The 26,904-nt window shown below is 44.1% G+C and overlaps 1 protein-coding gene across 2 annotated transcripts in view; it reads left to right on the top strand.

Moving 5' to 3' along the window:
* PKD2L1 (polycystin 2 like 1, transient receptor potential cation channel) overlaps positions 1–26,904 on the top strand; it is a 45,451-nt gene that overhangs the window by 14,546 nt on the left and 4,001 nt on the right. For both annotated transcript variants that reach the window (XM_038009451.2, XM_038009450.2), the window contains exons 3-12: positions 18,430–18,557; positions 19,305–19,558; positions 20,489–20,713; positions 20,884–21,112; positions 21,804–21,974; positions 22,957–23,138; positions 23,435–23,555; positions 24,704–24,802; positions 25,013–25,134; positions 26,654–26,780. In XM_038009451.2, coding sequence (XP_037865379.1) covers positions 18,430–18,557; positions 19,305–19,558; positions 20,489–20,713; positions 20,884–21,112; positions 21,804–21,974; positions 22,957–23,138; positions 23,435–23,555; positions 24,704–24,802; positions 25,013–25,134; positions 26,654–26,780 — 1,658 coding nt within the window. The remainder of the gene's footprint in view (positions 1–18,429; positions 18,558–19,304; positions 19,559–20,488; positions 20,714–20,883; positions 21,113–21,803; positions 21,975–22,956; positions 23,139–23,434; positions 23,556–24,703; positions 24,803–25,012; positions 25,135–26,653; positions 26,781–26,904) is intronic.

Genomic DNA, 26,904 nt, shown 5'->3' with positions numbered 1-26,904 from the left:
TTTCATACCATGGAGGAAAAAAACAGATGAGACAAAGAGAGCTCATTAGCAAAATGCTGAAACTAAGTTTGAGATCCTGGATATTTACACATTCATTCATTCAAACATTTATGAAGTCCTACTATGTGCCAGGCCCTAGGCCAAGTGCTGAGGGTTTTGAAATACCTGAGACAAGGCCGGGCAAGGTGACTCACGCCTGTGGCTCAGCATTTTGGGAGGCCAAGGCGGGCATATCACCTGAGGTCGGGAGTTTGAGACCAGCCTGACCAACATGGAGAAACCTTATCTCTACTAAAAATACAAAATTAGCCATGTGTGGTGGCGCATGCCCATAATCCTAGCTACTTGGGAGGCTGAGGCAGGAGAATTGCTTGAACCCGGGAGGCAGAGTTTGCAATGAGCCAAAATCGTGCCATTGCACGCCAGCCTAAGCAATAAGAGCAAGACTCTGTCTCAAAAAAAAAAAAAAAAAAAAAAGAAAAGAAAGAAATACCTGAGACACATCTTCTGCCTTCAAGGAGTAAGGAAGGTTGACATGTAAACAAACAGTGACATAGAGTGTGATGAGCGCTACAGTGGAGGGTGCACTGGGACCATGGTAAGAACTGGGAGACAAAGTGGGCAGGGAGATCTGGGAAATCTTGCAGGTCCCAGAGACAGGTATCATTCATGTCTGGGGAAGCCCAGACATTGCCATTTGCTTGCCTACTTATTTTAACAGTGCTAAAACTGTTTTTAACTGTTTTTAAGTCATTGCCAGGGAGGCCCAAAGTCATTGCCATTTGCTTGCTTGCTTGTTAGTTTTAATAGTGCTGGCTGTCAGCCTGAAGGAGGCAGGGGATGGAGGAGGTAGCACCAGCCAACTAAGGCCTCAGGCTATGAATATGCAAGAGTTTTGCCATAGTCAGAGTCTCAAAGGGCAAGTAAGAGGAAAAAGGTGTAAACCAGTATTTCTCCTCATTCCATTACAACATAATTCTACCCCCTTTCCCCTACAAAGAAAATCAGATTGGGAATATATTTATTAATTTTTTACTTAATATATAGTCCTTGTTTTTAAAAAGTCAGATAACATAAAGAATGTAAAAATCCCTCTTCATTCTCAGCAAACTAACACAGGAGCAGAAAACCAAACACCACATGTTCTCACTCATAAGTGGGAGTTGAACAATGAGAACACATGGACACACGGAAGGGAACATCACACACCCCGAGGCCTGTGGGGGGGTGGTGAGGGACAAGGGGAGGGAGAGGATTAGGACAAATATCTAAAGCACACGGGTCTTAAAACCTAGATGACGAGTCGATAGGTGCAGCAAACCACCATGGCACATGTATACCTATGTAAAAAACCTGCACGTTCTGCACATGTACCCCAGAGCTTAAAGTAAAGTAAAATAAAACAAAATAAAAAATCCCTCCCAGTAATCACTGTTCCTAGTTTGGTATATAATCATTTCAACTGTTTTCTCTCTCCCTTCCTTCCTTCCTTCCTTCCTTCTTTTCTTCCTTCCTTCCTTCCTTCCTTCCTTCCTTCCTTCCTTCCTTCCTCCCTCCCTCCCTCCCTTCCTTCCTTCTTTCCTTCCTTCCTTCCTTCTTTCTTTTCTGCCTTAGCCTCCGGAGTAGCTGAGACTACAGGCTCACGCCAACACGCCTGGCTAACTTTTGTATTTTTAGTAGAGATGGAATTTCACCATGTTGGCCATGCTGGTCTCAAACTCCTGACCTCGGGTGATCCACCCACCTCAGCCTCCCAAAGTGCTGGGATTACAGGCGAGCCAGTGCACCCGGCCCATTTCAATTGTTTTCTAGACACATATAAATATACATGAATTTTAGATAAAGAAGCTTCTGTTGGTTTACACTAGAAGGATGTGTAAAGTCAACAGCAATGCAGTCTGTGAGGTGGAATGTCCGCTGATTGTGATAAATGTAGTGTAAGAGGCTCCCCTAAAGTGCTGATGGCTATAATGGCAATAAAGTCAGTGAAGGAGGTGCTCTGGATGCACTTTGTGAAAGATAAATCACACTTCAGAATAACTCTAAGGCCCTGCCAGCTTGCAGCGAAGCCCAGGATCAGGAACAGTGCTTCTTGCTGGATACTTCTGGGTCCTGGACTGGCTCTCCCCATGCCTGCTTCCTTGTCTCTCTTCTCTCTCCCCAGGCACTGGTCCGCTTTGCTTTCTTCTCCCCTGCCTCTGCCCACAGCTTTTGACTCCTCCTGTTTTCTCCCTGGTCCTCTGTCTCACAGGCTTTTCCACGTCTTCCTGTTCCAGACACAAGCCTATGGCTTCTTGAGATTTTTTTTTAAAGGGCTCTCCCTGCTGGGAACTCCAGGGAATCACATTTTCCACTTTTGGTTCTTGAACCCCAGGAAAAGTTTGATAAAGGTGTTTCAGGAAGTTCATGACCTTCCAAGTGGTTATAACATAGTTTCTGTTTAAATTATTTACAGGCAAGGCATGGTGGTTCATGCCTGTAATCCCAGCAGTCTGTGGGAGGATTGCTTGTGTCCAGGAGTTTAAGACCAGCCTGGGCAACATAGAAACCCTATATCTATTATTAACATGAAAAAATTACATATATAAAAATTGTTTATAAATCAAGCAACTATTAACTACTTAAATATGATTTCCCTTTATATGGAACCATTTGAGAGCCTCTTGTTGTATACTGAGTGAGAAAGCCCTTGGTAAAGAAGGTGATGTATCTCTCTGGGGTGACCAACGCTGTCTGCATAGAGTCTTCTTGGATGGCCTTTATTTTGCAACACTTCATGAAACAATGATGAGTTATTGATTGGTTATTGAGCCAATGCCAATAATCAATTCTCTCTGGAGTTACTGGGTCTATTGAGGGTAGATAGATATAACTCAAATAAACGAAAACTGTTTGCACTCCTCAAATTGTTGAGGGTAGGCCCAGTAACTCCAGAGAGAACTGATTATTGGCATTGGATGAACATATGGTTCGGTCATGGTGTTGATTATCCTGTAATCCTTACAGAATCTTATTGATCCAGGTAGCTTATACTGCACAATTACAGGTAAAAGCCAGGACTTCTATGTAATAAAATCACCCGTTACCAACTCTATTAACTTAGTTACTGCTCCCTTATCATTTGTTAAGACAGTGCATGAAATTGGCAATCCAATTGGGGTGACCCCTTATATATGTAATCACTAGGTTTTTCCTGCCTGGTTTGCCGTCTTTTCTGGGTCCATGTGTTCAAAGACTCCAGCTTGGGCACCTTTTAACAAGGGCCACTCTTCTCATGGTTTCTAGCACTAAATACATTTTTTTCTTTTTGGTTCAGCTAGATTTAGGCAGCAAAAAGTCTCCAGGTCTCAGCACTAGTATACTCTCTGTAGCTTTAGTTTTTCCAAAATGACCAGTCTCTGGGAGATCTTGAGCAAACTAGTTCAAAGAAGCACTGTAAGAGCAAGTGCAACTCTTCCTCTGTTACCTTCTATAGGAGCATGTGGAATCACCGCTGCCTCATCAGCCAGAAAAATCCCTATATCAAGACAGGCCTTTTATGTTTTACTACAGTTGGTGTCTTCAGCTCTTTCGAAACAGGGTGCCCTCCTTCGCAGAGACCATAGCTACAGAAGTCTTACCTTATCTCTTATGACATTAACTGAAATTCATGCTATGTCTCGAGGTTTCTGGGCCACACAGAAGCAATGCTATCTAGGGGGCAGTATTTTTCCAGGATGACTCTAGAGAAGACTCTTCATCTTCCTTAGGACTGTTGACTTCCTGGTTTGATTGCTGTCTTCGTAAACTCTTTACGCAGTTCTGACACCACATGAGAATTTACAAGCCATCAACTAAAGCCATACTGAATCCATGAGAATCAATTGCTTTGTTTTTCCTTGATTCTGCATTCAGAATGGAATAGAACAGGGAAGTTCCAGCAGCCTCCTTGTTTCATCGCCTTATGCCCTGGCCCCTACTCCTATCTCCAGCCTTCTAGGTATCTGATTTCAGTGTTCCATCCCCTGAAAGAATCTATTATATTGATTAAGCATGGACAAGTATGTATAGGTCTATTCTTCCAGCTGGGCTAAGATCTCAGAGCTACTAGAAACTTCAGGGGGATCACTAACAAGGTCTTGGATTCATTTCCGTTTTTCCAGAGTAATCATCCTCAGTCTGATTGTTTTTCCTTCAACAGCAACTCATAAAACCTTTTGGCTCTGAATCTAATTTCCTAAGAAGAAACTGGCCATGTGTCATAGGATCTCTAGAACCACAATCTTCTGAACCTAAGCCATAAAAAGCTTAATAATGCTCATAGACTTCATTACTGAAGCAGATGTGAGTGAATCTAGTTCTCTCAGTTGTAGTCTCTGTAGACACTGATATGAAATGCATGGTTTCAACAACCTTCAGTGCATACCCTGAGGTTCTAACCTTTCCCTTGTTTCCAGGTTCCTACTTTCCCCTGCCTACCCTCTGTCTTAAGACACACGAAGTATTTGGAATCCAATTTGGAATGACCCAGTAACGTTCACCAGAATGTGTGGTGGGATAGTAGCAAAGATGATGGAAGGAGGAATTGCCCAAGAGGAGGAAGGAGGAGAGAAGGAGGAGGAGGAGAACAATAAAAGACTTTTTTTTTTTTCAGGAGGGAACTTAATACTCCTCCAAAAAGGAATAAGGGTCTGTGTACCCAGTAAATGGTTTTCACCAAGAAATCTGATTATACTTGACTTTATTAGGATAGAAAGTTTGTGCTGTTTGTTGACATCAGCTCTATGTTTTTCCTCTCTAACAGCAAAAAGCCCCAAATTTTTATGTTAATTTTCTTGGAAAGACTTCTTTTGGAAAATATCCATCTGGCATGGGTATATTCATACAAGTATATGTTGGGATATTGATTTACCTGCAAGAACAAGAACAAAATAACAGTGGCTTAAATAAGATTGAAGTCCATTTCTTTCTCACATAACAGTCTGGGCCATAAGAAGCCCTGGACTAATGTGGAGCTTCACAAGTGACGTGGAGCCCAGACTCCTTCTACCTTTCTACTTTGTCATCCTCAACATATGGCTTCCTTTTTTTGTTTGTTTGTTTGTTTTTTGAGATGGAGTCTCACTCTGTTGCCCAGGCTTGAGTACAGTGGTGTGATCTCGGTTCACTGTGATCTCTGCTTCATGGGCTCAAGCGATTCTCCTCCCTCAGCCTCCTGAGTAGCTGGGATTACAGGTTCATGCCACCCTGCCTGGCCTAATTTTTGTATTTTTAGTAGAGATGGTGTTTCACCATGTTGGTCAGGCTGATCTCGAACTCCTGACCTCGAGTGATCCTCCTGCCTGAGCCTCCCAAAGTGCTGGGATTACAGGTGCGAGCCACTGTACCCAGCCCTCAACGCATGGCTTCTATCTTATGCTTCAGCTGCTGCTCTTCTGTCCATGCTTCGGCTAGCAAGAAGGAGGAAAGTAAAAAGGGAAGACATGTTCCTTCCTTTAAGGACATGAGCCGGAAGTTGTAAGCGGAAGTATATCACTCCACTCACATTTCACTGGCCGGAACTTAATTAAATGGTCACCAGGCCTAGCTTCTAAGGTAGGCTGGGTGATGTGGTGTTTAGTGGGACAGCAACGTGCTCCAAATATAATTGCATTATTATGTAAAAAGAGGGGAAAGGTATTGGGGAATAACTAGCAGTCTGTGCCAGTTAAGGAGAGGAGGAATCTCGCCCATAGTTTGGTGCTGGGGGAAACAACAGTTAATGGAACCTGGAGAAATCAAGGCATTAATTGAAAAATCTGCTGGAGACAAAATCATTAGGGAGTTGGATGAGAGGTGATTCTTTTCTAAAAGGAGTGGATATTAAAGTGCGTAGCTAAGCTATTGTGAAACTATTACCAGAGGCTGTTGAGAAGGCATAAGAAGGGATCATTTCATGACATTGTATTGTATTTCACAAGAAAGTGAACAACCCTATAGGGATAACCACAGACCTCTCCTCACCCCAAATTATTTGTACGATCAAAGCCAAGCTGGATCTAGTGTGCCAAGATACAGATAGAGATGTTTCAGAGAACTTCTCAGCAAGATGTGGGATGAGGGGCTCAAGAAGAGGCCATCAGAGGAGCTGCAGGACAAATTTAGAGAATTGATAAGGGCCCAAGGAACTTCCAACTCTTCAACAGTTGGAGGATTGACGGAACAATGGAGGCTCTATCTGAACAATGACTGTCAGGGGAGGGATTATGGGTGGAAGACATCCCCAGATTTCTAGAGAAGCATCCTTACTGCTTCTCTTCAGAGCTATCCAGCTTAGGAAGGAGCAGTTGACTTTTGAGTGTCAAAAAAGTGTATATATAATAGTTCCTTTATGTGTTCCACTAGTATAGACACATAAAGGAACTATATACACTTGCTGGCAGATGCACCCCAGCCCTCTGATATTCTTTGTCAATAAGTTGAGGGAAGGGATCCCATTCCTTCCCAAGGAGAGTATTGTTGGAAAAGGACAACTGTGTTCCATCACATATCACATATTAGGGGCAGGGAAGAAGCTCAGTAGCATACGATGGCCTATATATGGCAATCACCTGGGAAAGGAGATGTACAAAGTTGCCGACTGAAGTCAGCACTGGTGACTTCTTACTGCTCTGAGCTGGGCAGGTCTTCCAGCAGTTCAAAAGAAAGCACAAAAATATTCAGTCTCTACTGTAAACATAGGAGTGGATAAAATTTGGTTATTACCCAAGCTCATGATGTTAATGATTAATAATAATTATTAGTCATACTTCTTCAGTAACAATACATTTATGCCCCACCTATGTCTAAAAGGGATCAGAGCTTATGTTAAAAAGTGCAGATACAGTGAAATATAGCCTGTTAGAACTACAATAAAACCTACTTAGCAAAAGAAGTGGGAAAAAGTTAGGAGAGGAAAAAAACGTGTACCAGAACACTCAAGATTAAACAAGAGTACTGCAAATGATAACAAAGCCTGAGGTTCCTAGTGGCCAAAGCAAAGAAGAAAACACAAATAGGTTTCATAGTTCTCATTGCTGAGTAAGAAAAAAGCACACCAGTTAATAAGGAGGTGCTAACTCTGGGAACAATTGGTCTTGTTGGTTTTTATATAAGGAGTATGGAATATCATAAATGATAAAAGCATTGTTAAAAACTGGAGCTTCTGGCCAGGCACAGTGGCTCACGCCTGTAATCCTAGCACTTTGGGAGGCCAAGGAGGGCAGATTACCTGAGCTCAGGAGTTCGAGACCAGCCTGGGCAACATGGTGAAACCCTGTCTCTACTAAAAATACAAAAAATTAGTTGGGAGAGGTGGCCCATGCCTGTAGTCCCAGCTGTTTGGGAGGCTGAGGCAGGAGAATTGCTTGAACCTGGGAGGTGGAGGCTGCAGTGAGCCGAGATTGCACCACTGCACTCCAGCCTGGGCGACAGAGTGAGACTCTGTCTCCAAAAAAATAAAAAATAAAAATTGGAGCTACTTTTCATTTGACTTTTTTTAATATCTGCCTTTCTTAAAATTCATATTAAATACTCATTTTATAAGGGCAATTTTAGGAGTGAGGTATGTGTGTGTGCGCCTGCAAACACATATGTAAATGTATATGTGCGTATGTGTGTGTATATAATATACATTTTTCATGGTATTTTAGAGATCTTGCTTTACCCAGAAATAAACCTTGAAGAGCCTGAGGACTTAATGATAGGCATGTTTTTAGAATATCATCATCAGTTGACTTGCTCAGCAAGCTCCTTTTAATACAGGATAAGAATGTATTTTAATTAATGTAGATTTTGGCATCCATTGCTCTCTTTTCTTATTGTTGTTGTTGTTGTTGCTGTTTGGTTTTTGTTTGAGACAGGGTCTTGTTCTGTCACCCAGACTAGAGTGCAGTGGCACGTACACAGCTCACTGCAGCTTCAGCCTCCTGGGCTCAAGCACCCTCCTGCCTCAGCCTCCCCGAGTAGCTGGGGCTACAGATGTGTGCCACCACATCCAGCTAATTTTTTCTCTTTTTGTAGAAATGGGATCTCACCATGTTGCCCAGGGTGGTGTTGAACTCCTGTACTCAAGCAATCCTTCCACCTTGACCTCCCAAATTTCTGAGATTACAGGTGTGAGCCACTGCGCTGGGCTCACTGCCCTCTTTTCTAGCTCTCTTTTCCTCAGAAGTAGTGCAACCTTTTTGAAAATGTTATGGTTGCCATATAAGTAAGGACTATGTTACAATGAAGGACAACCCAACGAAAACTGGCTTAAACCATAATGGGATTTATTGTCTGGGTAACGAAAGTTCAAAGAGGGGCAGGGTTCAGGGCTGATGAAGCTAGTGGCTTAATGACGTTGTCAAGGATCTGTTTGTTTCTGTTACTCAGTTTTGCCAGGGGCACAATCAGTTTCATCCTAAGGCTGACTCTTCTGGGGCTTTCTCATTCACATCTAGTAGAAAAGAGAAGATCCCCAAAGGTTCCAGAAATCTCTCTTTATGACTCCTTGGCCTGAAATGGGTTACAAGGTCATCCCTTAACCTGTAATTGTGCTAAGGGAAGAGTCTTTGCGGATTTGCTCTGACCTGAACTGCTTGTCCAAGTCCTATAGCCAGGGTTGGATTTAGCTTCTGCCAACATATCTGAGATGATCCAGAGAGGTGTGATACCTCAAACAAAATCATGGTATTAGCCAGGAGAGGAGGGAACAGATCTTGATGAAGTAATAGCAAAGTCAGTACAGCATCCAGCACCTGGAAATTTCAGCCTACAACTTGGAAACACACAGACGAAAAATTTTTTAATGATTTTATAATTTTTATATGCTTTTACTATTATTATAGCATTAAAAACTCCATGAGAATGAAAAGAAAGAAAATCCAGCTATTATACCACTGGTTTTTAAAAAGTCAGTTTTCCCTTCAAGTTTTTACACTTAGTGTGTTTTTAAAAAATGTTCATTGTATGGATACAATCATTGTATAGATTCAGCCTCTACTGTAAACATAGGAGTGGATAAAATTTGGTTATTACCCAAGCATTGTTTTTGTTACCATTTTAATGACTGTATCATATTCCATTAAGTGACTCAGTGATCTCATACTTTACTTAATAATTGTCTCTGTAAGATTTTTAGGTTGTTTCAATTTTTTTTGACATTATAAATAACCCAGGTATCATTTTTGTGCGTGTGACTTTTTCCTTCCTTGGGACTTATCTATGTCCGAATATGGTTCCTGATACAGATTGAGATACTGTGATTCGTTTTATACCAGAATGGAAGCTTCTTCCAAGACAGCGATCTTTTGAGTTTAACAAGTGCTTTTGCAATTCACCTTCAGACTCAGACATTAAACTCTTAAAACAGAGTTTGCTTATAAGGACATCTTACAGACTTGCACAATCCTAACTATTTGGATGGAATTTTGAAAGGAGAGTCAGAATCCTTAATCAGAAGGCTTTAGGGCGTTAAGGTGATAGCATGATATATTAGTGTAGTATAGAATAGTGGTTAAATCATGGTTTTTGGAGTAAGGCAGACTTGAGTTTGAATCCAAGTTATATTAATACTTGCTTGCTGTATTATCTTTTGACAAGTTATTTAATACCACTCTGGGGCCTGGCACAGTGACTCATGCCTGTAATCCCAGTACTTTGGGAGGCCAAAGTGGGTGGATCACCTGAGGTCAGGAGTTTGAGACTAGCCTGGTCAACGTGGTGAAGCCCATCTCTACTAAAAATACAAAAATTAGCCAGGCGTAGTGGTGCGTGCCTATAATCCTAGCTACTTGGGAGGCTGAGGCAGGAGAATTGCTTGAACCTGGGAGGCAGAGGTTGCAGTGAGCCGAGATGGTGTCATTGCACTACAGCCTGGGCAACAAGAGTGAGACTCCATCTCAAAAAAAAAAAAAAAAAAAAAAAAAAAGCAACATTCTAAATCTGAGTTATCTGCATAAAATGGAGATGGTAATTCCTATTTCATTGGTATTTTTCAGGATCCTGGGAGAAAATGTATATAAAGCCTGGTGAATAATGTATCAATAATGGTGGTGGTTGTTATTATTGAACAATTGTGAATTTGATCTGAGGCCAAGATTAAGAAGCATGATATAGTGTGTGCAGAAGAATTTAATTTCTGTCCAAGAAAAAAAAAATCGGATACTCTCTATATTTGACATGAAACCATCACCTAGTCTCTGAATCCCCTTCACACATTCTCATGTAGTTATCATCCAGTCTCCAAAGATCTCCTGGAATGAGCCCATTTCTGCCTCAAAATGGTAGTGACATATTGACATACTGGCATTTGACATACTGAGTCAAATCCTGACTCATTCCACCCTCTGGTCTAGTGTCACCTTATGAAATACAAAGGGCAATTGCACTCTTTCACTGTATCTTACAGGAAGGAGCTGGGAAGGCCAGCCCTAGAACCCCCTCCATGTGAGCCTCAGATGATCCTCAGCTGACAATCCTTTGCTGACACTCCCAGTGGTGAAAGGGATGTTTGTGAAGTGGCCCATTTCATAATTGAAAGCACTAGTGGTGAAGAAGGACTGCGTTTTTTGTAGCTTAAGTTTCTCCCCTAAAACTTATTATTTTTTTATTTTTTGAGACAGGGTCTCACTCTGTTGCCCAGGCTGGAATGCAGTGTCATGATCATTGCTTACTGCAACCTCAACCTCCAGGGCTCAAGTGATCCTCCCACCTCTGCCTCCCAAGTAGCTGGGATCACAGGTGCCCACCACCATGCCTGGCTAATTTTAAAATTTTTTTGTAGAGACAAGGTCTCCCTGTTTTGCCCATGCTGCTGTATGAATTCCCGGGCTCAAGTGCTCCTCAAGTCTTGGCCTCCTAAAGTGTTAGGTTTACAGAAATGAGCCACTGCACCTGGCCACCCTCTGTAACTTCTATCTCTTGGGATAATTCTGGGAGTGATATACAATCGGTCTACTATGGAGGCAGACAGATTTGCATTTTAATCCTGGCTCCATTAGTTGTTTTCCTTGGGCAAGTTACTTAAACCCTCCAAAACTGGAAAGCATGGATAATATTGGCACCCACCACATAAGGCTATAGTAGGATTAAATGAAATAAGCATGTCAAGCACTTAACACAGGACACATAATAGGTGTTTTGAGGCAATAGGTGTCTAGTCTTGTCATTTCTTTCTCCTGATTTGGAGAAGGGTGATGATGAAATGGATACATCGAGCCTCTGTCAGATTCAGAAATCTTTGAACCAGGTGTTCCAGTTAAACAGGCTGGTTCTTGACTGTAGAGTCAAACTATGATACTTATTACCTGAAGAGAATAGAAACTAGTAGGGATGTAGGGGGAGGGAAACACCAGGAAATATCATCAAGTTATTTTCTCTTTCTTTCTCTCTTTCCTTCTTTTCTTTTCTTTTCTTTCTTTCTTTCTTTCTTTCTTTCTTTCTTTCTTTCTTTCTTTCTTTCTTTCTTTCTTTCGTTTCTTCTTTTTCTTTTCTTTCTTTCTCTCTTTCTTTCTTTTCTTCTTTTTCTTCTTTCTTTCTCTCTTTCTTTCTTTCTTTTCTTCTTCTTCTTCTTCTTTCTTTCTCTCTTTCTCTCTCTCTCTCTCTCTTTTTTTTTTTTTGACAGTGTCTCACTCTGTCAGCGATACTGGAGTGCAGTGGCACGATCATGACTCACTGCAGCCTCCATCTCCTAAGGCTCAGGTGATCTTCCTGCCTCAGTGCCCCGCGTACAGGTGTGTGCCAACACACCTAATTTTTGTATTTTCAGTAGAGACAGAGTTGAGACATGTTGCCCGGGCTGGTGTCGAACTTCTGTCTCAAGCAATCCACTCGCCTTGGCCTCTCAAAGTGCTGGGATTACAGGTGTGAGCCATCGTGCCAGACGCATCAAGTTGTTTTCAGTTTTCTTCTGCAATAATGCACCCGAGGGATGTGATCCCCTTACATGACTACCAGTGGTTCGTGTGGGCAGTGAACTCAGTGATTTTCCCCTGGAGTGGGAAGGAGGTGTCCTAAGTGGTCTATGTAGTTTATAAAAGCATCTTGCAATCCCTGGGAAGTTCTGAGGTTTTTTCTGGGAGTTTTTTTCTCTTTTCTACTCTCTATCTTGAGAATCACCAAAATAGATACTGGGAAACCCCCTGCCTTCTTGACATCTCTATTGAAGACAAGTGGGATTGATTGCTTGTCTGATTGCAACAGGTCAAGGGAGCAGTTCTCAAAGTGTGGTCCCATGACCACGAGTATCACTTTGGAACTTATTAGAAATGCAAATTGTTGGCCGGGGGCAGTGGCTCAAGCCTGTAATCCCAGCACTTTGGGAGGCCGAGATGGGTGGATCACGAGGTCAGGAGATCGAGACCATCCTGGCTAACCCCCCAAAAAAAACCTAGCCGGGCAAGGTGGCGGGCGCCTGTAGTCCCAGCTACTTGGGAGGCTGAGGCAGGAGAATGGCATAAACCCGGGAGGCGGAGCTTGCAGTGAGCTGAGATCCGGACACTGCACTCCATCCTGGGCGACAGAGCGAGACTCCGTCTCAAAAAAAAAAAAAAAAAAGAAAAAAAAAAAAAAGAAATGCAAATTGTTGAGCCCCACCCAAACCTACAGCAATCCATGTTTTTTAGGGGTTTTTGGTTTTTGTTTTTGTTTTTTTGTGATGCTCTTGGCAAACTGCAGCCTTGACCTCTCACCTCAGCCTCCCAAGTAGCTGGGACCCCAGGTGCACACCACCATGCCCGGCTGATTTATGTATTTTTTGTAGAAAGAGGATCTTGTCATGTTGCCCAGGCTGGTATTGAACTCCTGGACTCAAGTGATACACCCATGTCAGCCTCTCAGAGTGCTGGGATTACAAGAGTGAGCCCTGTACTTGGCCAGCAATATGTGTTTTAACAAGCCTTCCAGATGATTCTGATGCATGCTGAAGTTTGCTTATCATCAGTGGGTTAAGAAAAGGGGAGAAAGACACAGGAGCCAAATCATCACCCCATGAACAACCCTGGGCTTCCTCTGCCCTGCTTTTAGATTCAGATTCCTGTAGCCTCCATGCCTTATGCCCATCTGATGCTCTCAATGGATGACTTATTAGAGAGACTGAGTTCTGCCAGCACCATTTCTACCCTCACACTGTGTAGGGAGGGGTTACTGGTAAACTGTGCTTGCTTGCTAGGTCAACCAAGGACTGGCTTTATTTCTCTTACCCAAGACTTGTATGAATGTATTATTCTCTTTGGACTAAAGAATGTTCCAGCCTCTTTCCAACATTTTCTAAATATAAATTGTCCTTGACTGTTTTGATGACATTGCTGTGATGGGTCAAATATGGAATAATAGTGCTTTACTCAGTTTGAAAATGATTCACTTGGCCAAGTGGTGGCTCACACCTGTAATCCCAGCACTTTGGAAGGCCAAGGCGGGTGGATCATTTGAGGTCAGGAGTTTGAGACCAGCCTGGCCAACATGGTGAAACCCCGTCTCTACTAAAAACACAAAAATTAACTGGGCATGGTGGTGCGTGCCTATAATCCTAGCTACTTGAGAGGCTGAGGCAGGAGAATTGCTTGAACCTGGGAGGCAGAGGTTGCAGTAAGCTGAGATCATGCCACTGCACTCCAGTCTGGGTGACAGAATGAGATTCTGTCTCAAAAAAAAAAAAAAAAAAAAAAAAAAAAAAAAAAAACCCTGACCCAGTGGCTCACGCCTGTAATACCAGCACTTTGGGAGGCTGAGGCAGGTAGATCATGAGGTCAGGAGTTCAAGACCAGCCTGGCCAACATAGTGAAACCCCGTCTCTGCTGAAAATACAAAAAATTAGGCATGGTGCCAGGCGCCTGTAATCCCAGCTACTCGGGAGCCTGAGGCAGGAGAATCACTTGAACCCAGGAGGCAGAGGTTGCAGTGAGCCGAGATCACGTCACTGCACTCCAGCCTGGGTGACAGTGTGAGACTCCATCTCGAAAAAAAAAAAAAAGAAAAAAGAATGATTCACTTATTTCATTTCTACCCTTTATTATAGTATTATAGTTATTTTTAATTTTTTCACTGTTGGTTCAGCAACAAACACTTATTGGGAACCCACTCAACTACTTGTTGAGTTGCCTAAGTGGTATTATACTCCCAGTTTTATAGATGAGCAAGCTGAGACTCAGAGCCCAAGTCTATATTGTAAGTGGCAGAGCTGGGATTTGAACCTAGATCTGTCTGGCTCCAGTGCTCATGCTCATTCTGCTACATCAAGTTCATTCTGGGACATGTCTTCCTCAATAGAACTTTTTAAGGATAGAAACCATGACACTGCTGGTCATGCTGGCTCACGCCTATGTTTCCAACACTTTGGGAGGCTAAAGGATGAGGACAGCTTGAGCTCAGGAATTCAAGACCAGCCTGGGCAACATAGTGAGAACTTGTCTCTACAAAAAATAAAAAAATTAGTCAGAAGTGGTGGCACACACTTGTGGTCCCAGCTACTCAGGAGGCTGAGATGGGAGGATCACTTGACCCCAGAAGGTTGAGGCTGCAGTGAGCCATGATAGTGCTACCCCACTCTAGCCTGGGCAACAAAGCAAGACCCTATCTCAAAAAAATAAGAGGAAAAGAAAAGATAAAGATAAAAGAAACCATGACATCTAGCAAGGTATTTTACACATTGTAGAATTTGAATAATGTTTGTTTAATGAATATAAAATGTGTTTTTAGAATAATTCAGGTTGATAGGCTGATAATATGGGTTACTAACTATGAACATCGAGGATATTAGAAATACTCAGTTTGGGTTTCGTAAGATGGTGGGAAAGTACCCCTCATCTCATGGGATGAAGTACAAAATTAACAGATATAAGAATGAATGAGGGAGAAAGAGTGTTTGTATGGGGAGAGAGTGTTGAACAGGTACTAAACGAAATTTAGATTCTAATTTAGAAAATTTTTAAGGTTGCTTCTTGGTCTTTTCTGTACCTATGCACTTCAATTTAAAAAGTTACAAAAAACGAATACTCAATTTCTGCCTGTCAATAGGCATTTTACCAGGTGAAGCCATTTTTCTCAGAAGACATAATATTTACTGCCTTGTATAATAATCAAAGATATTAGGCATCCATACATAGTTGACAGGTCATCAGAGCAAGGTTAATTCTCTGAATTGGAAAAGAGTAAAAGCTATAGCAATGAGTACCACCTAGTGGCTACTCAGAAGATGTGACAATTTAGCCAACCTACTTCATTAGGAAAGGTTCAGCTTGCTATCAGTGGTAACTGTGATGGGCTCTCTGCCCACAGAAGTTTGATTTCCAGCAGGAACCCATTTTCCAGATCCAGAAAAACTGAGTCCAGATAACTAACGACAAGTAATCATAGATTTGAGTTAGAAATAAAGCCATGTCTTGGACTTAACAGTGTGGAATGGGGAAATGTGAATAATAATGTTTCCTTCTTTGCTGTTTCTCCCCCTTGAAAAAGTATGTTAGTGACCAATCCGTGATCATTCTCCTTCCAGATGAGGAAATGGGAGAAAATATGGCCCAAGATCTGAAAAGGAAAATTCTTAAAGGGAATTGCTCACAAGAGGCTGACAAATTCTACTTTTAAAATGTTTGATGTATCCGGGCGCGGTGGCTCATGCCTGTAATCCCAGCACTTTGGGAGGCCGAGGTGGGCAGATCACCTGAGGTCGGGAGTTCGAGACCAACATGGAGAAACGCCGTCTCTACTGAAAATACAAAATTAGCTGGGTGTGGGTGTGGTGGTGCATGCCTGTAATCCCAGCTACTCAGGAGGCCGAGGCAGGAGAATCTTTTGAACCTGGGAGGCAGAGGTTGTGGTGAGCCGAGATCATGCCATTGTATTCCAGTCTGGGCAACAAGAGTGAAACTCTGTATAAAAAAAAAAAAAAAAAAAAAAGAGTTTGATGTAATTATAGACTTACAGAAAATTTGCAAGAAAAATACAAAGAATTATTGCTACACTGCACACATTTCACTCAGATTTCCCATATATGAACATATTGCCATGCTTCTCCTTTCTCATTCTCTTTCCCCCATCCTCCACATATGAGCGTGCACACGTGTACACACACACACACACACGTTTGAGAGTAAATTATAGACATAATGCCCTTTTGTTCCTAAATACTTCAATACATATTTTCTAAAAACAAGGATATTCTCTTATCAAAGTCAGAAATTTATCAGCAGTCCAGTACTACCATTTAACAAACAGACCTTATTACAATTTCATCAGTTATTCCACTAACAGCCTTTATAGCAAATGGAAAAAAATTATGGTCCAGGATTAGCTTTCAATTTATTATTATTATTATTATTTACTTTAGAACATTTACATCAAGTCAAATGTCTTTAGTATCATTTAACCTGGAACAAGTCTTTTTTTTTTTTTTTTTTTTTTTGAGACAAAGTCTAACTTTGTCATCCAGTGGTGCGATCTTGGCTCACTGCAACCTCTGCCTCCTGGGCTTAAGTGATCCTCCTGCCTCAGTCTCCCATGTAGCTGGCACTACAGGCATGCAACACCATGCCCGTCTACCTTTTTTTTTTTTTTTTTTGTAGAGATGGGGTTTGGCTATATTGCCCAGGCTAGTCTTGAACTCCTGAGCTCAAGTGATCTGCCCACCTCCACCACCCATAGTGCTAGGATTAGAAGTGTGAGCTACCACACCCGGCCAAACCTGGAACAATTATTTAGTTTTTCTTTGCCTTTTATTACCTGGCCAAAAAACTTGAGTAACAAAATAAATAATAAATTATAACCCATAGGAAAAAAAGCCTACAAGAATCCATAGGTTCAAATTGATATATATATATATCTCAATATATATACACACACACATATATATACACACACATACATGAATACATGAATTAGGAATAAGGGAAAACTCTTCTGAAGAAAATGTCAACTAATAAATGGAGAAGGAATTGTGGAATTTTTAAAAAATCACCATTTGAGGCCGGCGCAATGGCTCGCACCTGTAATCCCAGCACTTTGGGAGGCCACGGTGGGCGGATCACCTGAGATCAGGAGTTGAAGACCAGCCTGACCAACATGGAGAAACCCTATCTCTACTAAAAATACAAAATTAGCCGAGTATGGTGACACATGCCTGAATCCCAGCTACTTTGGAGGCAGAGGCAGGAGAATTGCTTGAACCCAGGAGGTGGAGGTTGTGGTGAGCCGAGATCGCGCCATTGCACTCCAGCCTGGGCAACAAGAGTGGAAAAAAAAAAAATCACCATTTGACGATATTAGTAATAATCAGGCAAAAATCATCAAGGGATGCTAAAGCTAGTATTCACTGATGCTCAGTGAAAGTGAATGATGGATGAGTAACAGAATATTTACACAGTTTGAAAAGGTCTCCCCACAAAAACACATACAATTACAGAAAGAAAAACAGTAATTTTATGTTGAAGAAACTGGCAGACACCACCTTAACAAAAGATCAAAGTTAACCTCACTAGTAATGAGATGAACAGGCAATATGTAGTTCTTGATATCATACCCTGAGAAAGACACAGTATCACTTCTATGGTATTCCTCCCCAGATGCATAGCCTGAATTAAAAAATGAGAAAACATTAAACTATCTTAAACTAAGGGACAATCTATTAAATAAATGGCTTATACTTTTAGAATCCTGCTTTGTAAACAAAACTTAGAACTCCCTACAGCCCCACCAGCACATGGGACTGGATGGATGTGTTAGTGTGCATGAGGGAGATCAAGTTCTTCAGGGTAAAGGCCAGTTTTCTTTTTTTTTAATTTAACTTGCACACAATGTATGCACAGGGAGAATCACAGGGCGATTGTTCCTAGGTCTTTTTTGATCTGGGAACACTGAGTCGCTCTCTCAGGAGATGACCGTGCCCATCCAATTGCACTAGTCATGCCAGGGCCAGAGGTGCTGTGCCTACCTGCCACTCCCATGGCTACAGTCACTGACACCAGGGGCCATGAGACCACATCTCTATTGTAAGGTGTTTGGCCAAGGCCTTGAACTCTAGAGGGAGTACTCTAGAATTTGGGGGCATTTTCCAAAAGGCATCACTACCTTTTGGAAGAGGACGAAAGGAATCACTACCCAGTGCAGAAGGCAGAAATATCTTGGCTCTGGGGAGTAAGAACTGGGAAGCTAAGCTGATTCAGAAAAAGAAAAGTGTACTTTCATAATGACAATGTAAGAGACAACTACTGAGCAGAGTTCAGTATTTCTGAGGTGAGTTGGAAGAAGAGGAGGAGACACTGTAGCTACAACCCTTCCCTAATGCATTTCCTGGCTTCCTTATGCCACCCTTAGGCTCCTAACCAAGTCTAGGGGATGGGTCCAGATGGGGGACGGGCTTCCATCTTGAAGCATCTCTGGCTCCAGGGCAATGGGTTTTCCTGTCTCCTCTGGGGGAACAGTGAGAAGGACATAGCCTCTTGGGTTGTTTTCTAGTGACCTATGGAATGACAAGCTCCAGTGCTTATTACTACACCAAAGTGATGTCTGAGCTCTTCTTACATACCACATCAAACACTGGAGTCTCCTTTCAGGCCATCAGCAGCATGGCAGACTTCTGGGATGTGAGTATAAGATCTTTTATACCCCTCCCCTCTCTTTCTCGATGGCCTGAGGCCACAGGTTAGACAATGGATCAGACCTTATGCTGGGAAATCAGGTCAGTCAGGGATCAGACTGAGTCAAAGGGCCAGGTTGAATTAATGGGTTAGGCTAGAGTTCAGGTGGAGGTGGGTAAGGGATTAATACAGCGATCAGGGAATTAAACCAGGAGTTAGACTAGTATCGGGGGTCAGAGGTAAGGCTGAACTTCAAAACGAATTTTAAATAAAGAGCAGGGCCACTTCAGATCAGACTCTGGTTCATTGGTCAATGGAAGAGTTTTAAAAAGCAGGCCAGGCACGATGGCTCACACTTGTAATCCCAGCACTTTGGGAGGCTGAAGCAGGCAAATCACCTGAGGTCAGTTGTTCAAGATCAGCCTAGACAACATGGTGAAACCCTGTCTCTACTAAAAATACAAAAATTAGCTGGGTGTAGTGATGCATGCCTGAAATCCCAGCTACTCGGGAGGCTGAGGCACGAGAATCGCTTGAACCTGGGAGGCAGAGGTTGTAGTGAGCCGAGATTGTGCCACTGCACTCCAGCCTGGGTGACAGAGTGAGACTCCATCCCTTAAAATAATAATAATAATAATTTTTTTAAAGCAGACTGGAGACAAGCTGGGGAGTCAGAAGATGAGTGCAAAGGTCATCCTAAGGGTAGGGGGTCAGGAGGAGGCTGGGTAAGGTTCAAACCAGCTTGTGGTTCAGTTTGCCCAGGGCCCACTACTGGACAGTTTATATTGGACCAAATGGTACAACAACCAGAGCCTGGGCCATGGTTCCCACTCCTTCATCTACTATGAGAACCTGCTGCTGGGGGTTCCGAGGCTGCGGCAGCTAAAGGTCCGCAATGACTCCTGCGTGGTGCATGAAGACTTCCGGGAGGACATTCTGAGCTGCTATGATGTCTACTCTCCAGACAAAGAAGAACAACTCCCCTTTGGGCCGCTCAATGGCACAGCGTGAGTGAGCCTGTCCTACCAATGTCACAGGGCTTGCCCCTCCAAACCTGACACCATCCCAAGGTATGGGAACCACTTCCACTGAGGCTTAAAGAGCCTCGAGAGCACTTCAGGGGACTTCAGGGGGCATCTCCCTGAATCCCAGCTGTGGCTGTTTGGGGACCTTGGTCTGTGTCACTCAGGAACAGAGGAGGTAGGTTAGCAAACACAGTCATAGCCTCCAGACTTGTTCCCACACACAGGTCGCAATCACACTTGTCCTACCTTGCATGCAGTTCTTCCAGGGAAAGCTTCCTTTCTTGCCTAGAAGTTGGGTATAGAGAATGGGTGAAATTGAAAAGCCCAATGCTTGAGATTGATACGTGGAGCAGCAAGGGATCAAGGATGGATGATGAATTAGGGAAGAAGGAGAAAAGGGTGGACAGGACAGAAGGGAAGAGGGAGGAAATAAGCACCCAGGATAGAAAGTTTAGTGGATAGAATGGAGAAACAGGGGGTGAAGGAACTTGATGTACAGTCACAGAGCTGGAAGGAGCTTTTCCTTCTGGTCCAGGTGCTTCCCTTAGGGGGACTATTCAAGGTGGGCCAAAAGTGGGGCTTGGCTTTGTCATCCAAATCTTTGAGTGACATAGTGAAAAATCAGATTTGCATTTGAGTTTCAGTTCTGTCATTCATAGCTGCATTATTTCGGTAACCTCTTTCATAGTTTTCTCTTCTGCAAAATGTGGATAATATTCATGCTCCCTTCTTAAATGGTTGTTAGTATCAAACAGAATAATAAATGATACACTATATATGTATATATCACATATCATATATATACACATACCCACAATATGTAAACCTGTAAAGCCCAGACAATGATAAAGCATTGTCATTGCCTTGGGAGATGAACTTTTGGGCTGGCTCAGCCGGCATTTTCTGTGGCAGGTGGACATACCACTCGCAGGATGAGTTGGGGGGCTCCTCCCACTGGGGCAGGCTCACAAGCTACAGTGGAGGTGGCTACTACCTGGACCTTCCAGGATCCCGACAGGGTAGTGCAGAGGCTCTCCAGGACCTTCAGGAGGGGCTGTGGCTGGACAGAGGCACTCGGGTGGTGTTCATCGACTTCTCAGTCTACAATGCCAACATCAATCTTTTCTGTGTCCTGAGGTGAGCCCCCTTTCCCTACTTCATTCCCCTGTCCCTGGCTCCTGGTTCCCGTCTCTTGTGCATGAGACCCTTCTCTAAACTCGTACCCTGTGGTGGGGGTGGAGAGGACAGGAAGTGGGAGGAGCTGTCCCAGCCCAGGCTCTTCTAGATGTCTCCCCCTCCCCCCACAGGCTGGTGGTGGAGTTTCCAGCTACAGGAGGTGCCATCCCATCCTGGCAAATCCGCACGGTCAAGCTGATCCGCTATGTCAGCAACTGGGACTTCTTTATTGTTGGCTGTGAGGTCGTCTTCTGCGTCTTCATCTTCTACTATGTGGTGGAAGAAATCCTGGAGCTCCACATTCACCGACTTCGCTACCTCAGCAGCATCTGGAACATACTGGACTTGGTGGTCATCTTGGTGAGGGATAGATATCTAGGACTTGGGACATTCTGGGGGGAGGAGGGGGTTCCACCCTGATAGGGGCTCCAATTTCTTCCTTTTGGAGCCCTAAGCCCTCCTTCTGACTTTTGGTTAAATCATCATTTAACAGCTCCCTAAGTGAGATGGAGATGTTCCCCTCTCTCAGCCCTTGGGAAACCCTGTCTCTCACATCTCCTCTCCTCCTCACTTGTTATCTGAGCCCTGCTCTTTTTTTTTTCTTTTTTTTTTAATGTACTATATGCTGTTCCTTCCTTGTCTTTTATGACCTGTTGTGTGGAAACCCATGCCTTTTGTCTTCTATTCAAATATTCTGCCCCTTCATCTTCATCTCCCTCCTATTAACAGGACACATTCATTTCCTGACCAAAGCTTGGAAGTGGTGGGACCGGAAGGAAATGACTGGTTCCAGTTCCCTACAGCCCTTTACAATCTATATATTAATATTTACCACTGGCCCCAAACCCTTCTCTTGGGCTTTAGAATACTTAAGATGCTCCCCAGTCATCCTACCCAGTTCTGTTTGAACCTGAGATAGTGAACAAGTCAGCAAGGAAGGCTTTTTTCTCACCTGTCTTACCTACCCTGGCTGTTCCTCGGGGCCTCATCTTGGAACTTCCCTTGAGATCCCCTTGCCTTCTCTGACACCCCCATGACCCCTGTGTGACAGCTCTCCATTGTGGCTGTGGGCTTCCACATATTCCGAACCCTCGAGGTGAATCGGCTCATGGGGAAGCTCCTGCAGCAGCCAAACACATACGCAGACTTTGAGTTCCTCGCCTTCTGGCAGACACAGTACAACAACATGAATGCTGTCAACCTCTTCTTCGCCTGGATCAAGGTACCTGGCACTCCCACACCCAGCTTTGCTTCAAGGCGTGCTCATTCTCCCTTGTTTTTCCCTTCTTCTTCTTCTTCTTTTTTTGTTTTTGAGATGGAGTCTCGCTCTGTTGCCCAGGCTGGAGTGAAGTGGCACAATCTTGGCTCACTGCAACCTCCGCCTCCTGAGTTCAAGTGATTCTCCTGCCTCAGCCTTCTGAGTATCTGGGACTACAGGCGCCTACCACCACGCCTGGCTAATTTGTGTATTTTTTGTAGAGACGAGGTTTCACCTCATTGGCCAGGCTGGTCTCGAACTCCTGACCTCAGGTGATCTGCCAACCTCAGCCTCTCAAAGTTCTGGGATTACATGCATGAGCCACAGCTCCTGATTTTTTTTTTTTTTTTTGAGACGAAGTCTCACTCTGTTCTCTGGCTGGAGTACAATGGCATGATCTCAGCTCACCACAACCTCTGCCTCCCAGGTTCAAGCGATTCTCCTGCCTCAGCCTCCTGAGAAGCTGGGATTACAAGCATGCGCCACCATACCTGGCTAACTTTTTGTAATTTTAGTAGAGACGAGGTTTCACCACGTTGGCCAGGCTGATCTCAAACTCCTGACCTTGAGCGATCCACCTGCCTCAGCCTCCCAAAGTGCTGGGATTGCAGGAGTGAGCCACTATACCGGGCTTTTTTTTTTTTTTTTTTTTTTTTTTTTTTAAAGACAGAGTCTCTCTGGAGTGCAGTGGTGCAATCTCAGCTCACTGCAACTTCCACCTGTCAGGTTCAAGTGATTCTCTGCCTTAGCCTCCCAAGTAGCTGGAATTACAGGTGTGTGCCACCACGTCCGGCTAATTTTTGTGTCATTCTCCCTTCTTCAATATGTGTCTCATTTTCTTTGTCTGGCTTGGCAACTCCTGTGGCCTCCATAGGCCCTTGGCGTGGTCTTTTCAACACTTTTCCTTTTTCCTTCTTCATGCCTTGGTTCAACATGGTCCTTCCAGATATTCAAGTACATCAGCTTCAACAAAACCATGACCCAGCTCTCCTCCACGCTGGCCCGCTGTGCCAAGGACATCCTGGGCTTCGCCGTCATGTTCTTCATTGTTTTCTTCGCCTATGCCCAACTCGGCTACCTGCTTTTCGGGACCCAAGTGGAAAACTTTAGCACTTTCATCAAGTGCATGTGTGTGTCCTACCCCCTTCACTCCTTCACTCCTCCCTGGCCCCTCACCCTCCAGCTCCACGGGTGTATGTATCCTTGGGGAAGATGGGTATGTGCGTGTGGGCATGTCTGCATTTAAAGCATCTCTGCGAGCGTCTCCGGAAGCCCTGGTGTGTGTGTGCTCAAATAATCTAAGCACCCTGCACTGTGTCTATCAGATTGGGGTGGACGTGTGGTGAGAGGTCTGTCTGTGGTTAGGAAAGTGGGATAGAGGGTGTTTATTAGGCTCTGGGTAAAGCCCAGACCTGGTCTCTCAGTTTCACTCAGTTCCGGATAATCCTTGGGGACTTTGACTACAATGCTATCGACAATGCCAACCGCATCCTGGGCCCTGCCTACTTTGTCACCTATGTCTTCTTCGTCTTCTTCGTGCTCCTGGTGAGGGTCTCTCTGAGGGTGCAGGGTGGAGTTTTTGTCCCAGTATGTCCCTCACTCAAGATTGATAAGTTTCTTAAATCAAGGATGGAGAGTGAGTGGGGGCGGGGGGGCAGATGTCTGGATCTTCTGAGAGATGGTTAATGTAGTATAGCCAGCATGGTCAGTTTGCAGGTTTGCAGAGTATAAGGGAACCTGCAGACTCCCTCAGTAAAATCAAAACCTCATTCTCCAAGGATGAAAAGGGGAGAAAAGTACCTCATGAAGAGTAGTAGCTGCACCTGGAAGCTTCTATGACTGTCCTCCAAGACTCCCCTTCCTCTGGGGATCTCATGCTGATTTCTACTGCCACTACTTGGTCGTTCTCTCTCCCTGCCAACCAGGAACAATTTGGATTTTAATTTACTTATTTATTTATTTTAGACAGGGTCTCATGCTGTCACCCAGGCTGGAGTGCAGTAGTGCAATCTTAGCTCACTGCAACCTCCACCTCCCGAGCTCAAACTATCCTCCCACCTTAGCTTCCTGAGTAGATAGGACCACTGGCATGGTCGGGAGCCACCACACCCAGCTAATTTTTGTATTTTTTGTAGAGACAGGGTTTTGCTATGTTGCCCAGGCTGGTCTCTAACTCCTGCACTCAAGCAATCTGCCTGCCTTGGCCTCCCAAAGTGGTGGATTACAGGTGAAGGCCACTGTGCCCAGCTCTTGGATTTTATTCTTACTAACAAGGCTGGTATTTTTCTTTATTTGATCAATGGATGGGGATACAGATATGGATTGGGGGGTAGATGGTAAAGAGATCATAATTGTACTCTCACCCTGAAAAGCTTCTGGTTCCAATGATTGATGGGCCCTTATACGAAGGAGGTCTGTGGCATATGTTAGGGTATCTCTGTGGTCAGAAAGGCTACTGCAGCAACTGAGAGTGAGGACACTAGGTTGGTCAAGAAGCATGATCCATCTCTAACAGAACTGTGCTGAAAGGCTGGACTCTGGGGACCCTGAGAGGCAGGGATTGGTGGGCTGCCGAGCTGGGATTGAGAGCGCTGACCCCTTTGGAACACGAGTCTTGGATTAATGGGGTCAGTGGGCTCAATCCTTCCAGTGGGTGTGGAGGTGAGGACCCAGGTCCCCACTTTATTTTCCAGAACATGTTCCTGGCCATCATCAATGACACATATTCAGAGGTCAAGGAGGAGCTGGCTGGACAGAAGGATGAGCTGCAACTTTCTGACCTCCTGAAACAGGTGACTGCTCAGTCTCCTTGAGCTACACATTTCCATCAGTGCTGCAGTCTAAGGCTCTGTGTCCTGGTCTGTTCCTGACTGACTGAGGTGCCTGTGCCCTTGTGTGCATTTAATTTATCCTTGGAAGCCTGGCATACTATGAGTGGGGCTGGGGGCCAGGGATGAGTGAGCAGCCTGTGAGAACGTGTGCCTACTTCCTTTCCCTTTCAGGGCTACAACAAGACCCTGCTAAGACTGCGTCTGAGGAAGGAGAGGGTATCGGATGTGCAGAAGGTCCTGCAGGGTGGGGAGCAGGAGATCCAGTTTGAGGATTTCACCAACACCTTAAGGGAGTGAGCAACCAGAGACCCAGCCTTCTCTAATACCAGTCTCTCGAGTCCTCAACCCTCAACCATACTTCATTTGCCTATAAGCCTTTGGTTTTGGTTTAGGGGCCTCTGATCTTGACTTGTAGGCTTCAGATATTTGCCCGTAGGTCTCTGCTCCTGACCTTCAGAACTGTGCCCTTGGTTTAAAGATCTCTGACCATGTTCTATAACATCCTGGATCTTGTTGAACAACTCTTAGGAACCCATGTAATAATTCCCTAATCATTGAATACACACCCCACTCCCACAAAACTCTGATTTTTGTTCTATGCTTCCCCAGGAACACTCATCTATTCCTTTAGCCATTCACTCCCTGATTCCCAGTCAAACATTTTAATACACATTGAACAAATACATTGTGAGCACCAGCTGCAGATCAGGCACTAATAGACAACCTAATTTTTTTTTTTTTTTTTTTTTTGGAGACAGAGTCTTGCTCTGTTGCCCAGGCTGGAGTGCAGTTGCACAATCTTGGCTCACTGCAACCTCAGCTTCCCTGGGGTCAAGCGATTCTCATGCCTCAGCCTCCTGAGTAGCTGGGACTACAATCATGTGCCAGGACGCCCAGCTAATTTTTGTATTTTTAGTAGAGATGGGATTTTGCCATGTTGGCCAGGCTGGTCTCAAACTTCTGGCCTCAAGTGATCCACCCACCTCAGCCTCCCAAAGTGCTGGGATTAGGAGATAACATAATTAAATGGGACAAAGTCTTTGTTTCCTAAGAACTCATAGACTTACAAATAAACTGAATTGCAGAAGAAGTTCAACAGAGGTGACTAGGAGTAGAGGGTGATCAATTCTATCTCTGAGCTTAAGGGAAGGCTTCCTGGAAGAGGTAATGTCTAAATAGGGTATTGGAGGATGGATAGCTCACAAGTGGACAAGCAGAGGAAGGTTGTTCCAAGAAGAGATGAAAACACATACGAAAGCATAGAGGTCTGAAACCAAGCAACATACACAGGAGGAATAAGTAGTTGAGCATTGCTAAGGTATTAAATCAAGGGGTGGGGACAGGGGGTGGTCATAGCAGGAGATGAGACGAGAGAAACAGGCAAGGGCCACACTGAGAAAGGCCACACTACCACTCTGCCAAAAGAATAAAGTGGCAGAAGGGATTTCAAAAAGGGACATTTTTAGACCTGCATATTAGAAAGGTTAATTACTTTAGTTGTATTATGGACGATGGATTTCACGGGTAGGGAGTAAAGGGGAAGCTGGGGGATAGCAGGCTATTTAGAGACAAACAGATTTTGCAATAATCCCTGTAGAAGCTCATGAGGCCCTGAACCTAGTGAGCAGGAGTCAGGAGAGGAAGAAGAAATAGAACCAAGTGTTTTCTTGGGGGTAATATTGCTAGACTTTGGAGAACCTTCTTTTCCAGAAAGCAAAAATTTGCCAGAGTCAAGCAAAAGAGTGAGGAATTCCATAACTGAGAGGTCACAGCCACAGCTGGGCAGAAATCATTTCATCATCCTTTTCTCAGACTGGGACATGCAGAGCATGAAATCACTGAGCTCACGGCCACCTTCACCAAGTTTGACAGAGATGGAAATCGTATTCTGGATGAGAAGGAACAGGAACAAATGCGACAGGATCTGGAGGAAGAGAGGGTGAGCTGGGTTGATGGGTGGAGAGACAGTGTAAGGAAATAGCTCACCCTCCCCTTCCCCCAACACACCTAGAACACAAACCCAACCTGAAAACTCTCCCATAGGCAGTAAAGATCTCTCTAGA

The sequence above is a fragment of the Chlorocebus sabaeus genome, chromosome 9 (genome assembly GCF_047675955.1).
Source record: "Chlorocebus sabaeus isolate Y175 chromosome 9, mChlSab1.0.hap1, whole genome shotgun sequence".
In the NCBI taxonomy this organism is placed as follows: Eukaryota; Metazoa; Chordata; class Mammalia; order Primates; family Cercopithecidae; genus Chlorocebus; species Chlorocebus sabaeus.
The sequence above is the reverse complement of the archived record's forward strand: the minus strand, read 5'-3'. Positions and strand labels throughout refer to the sequence as shown.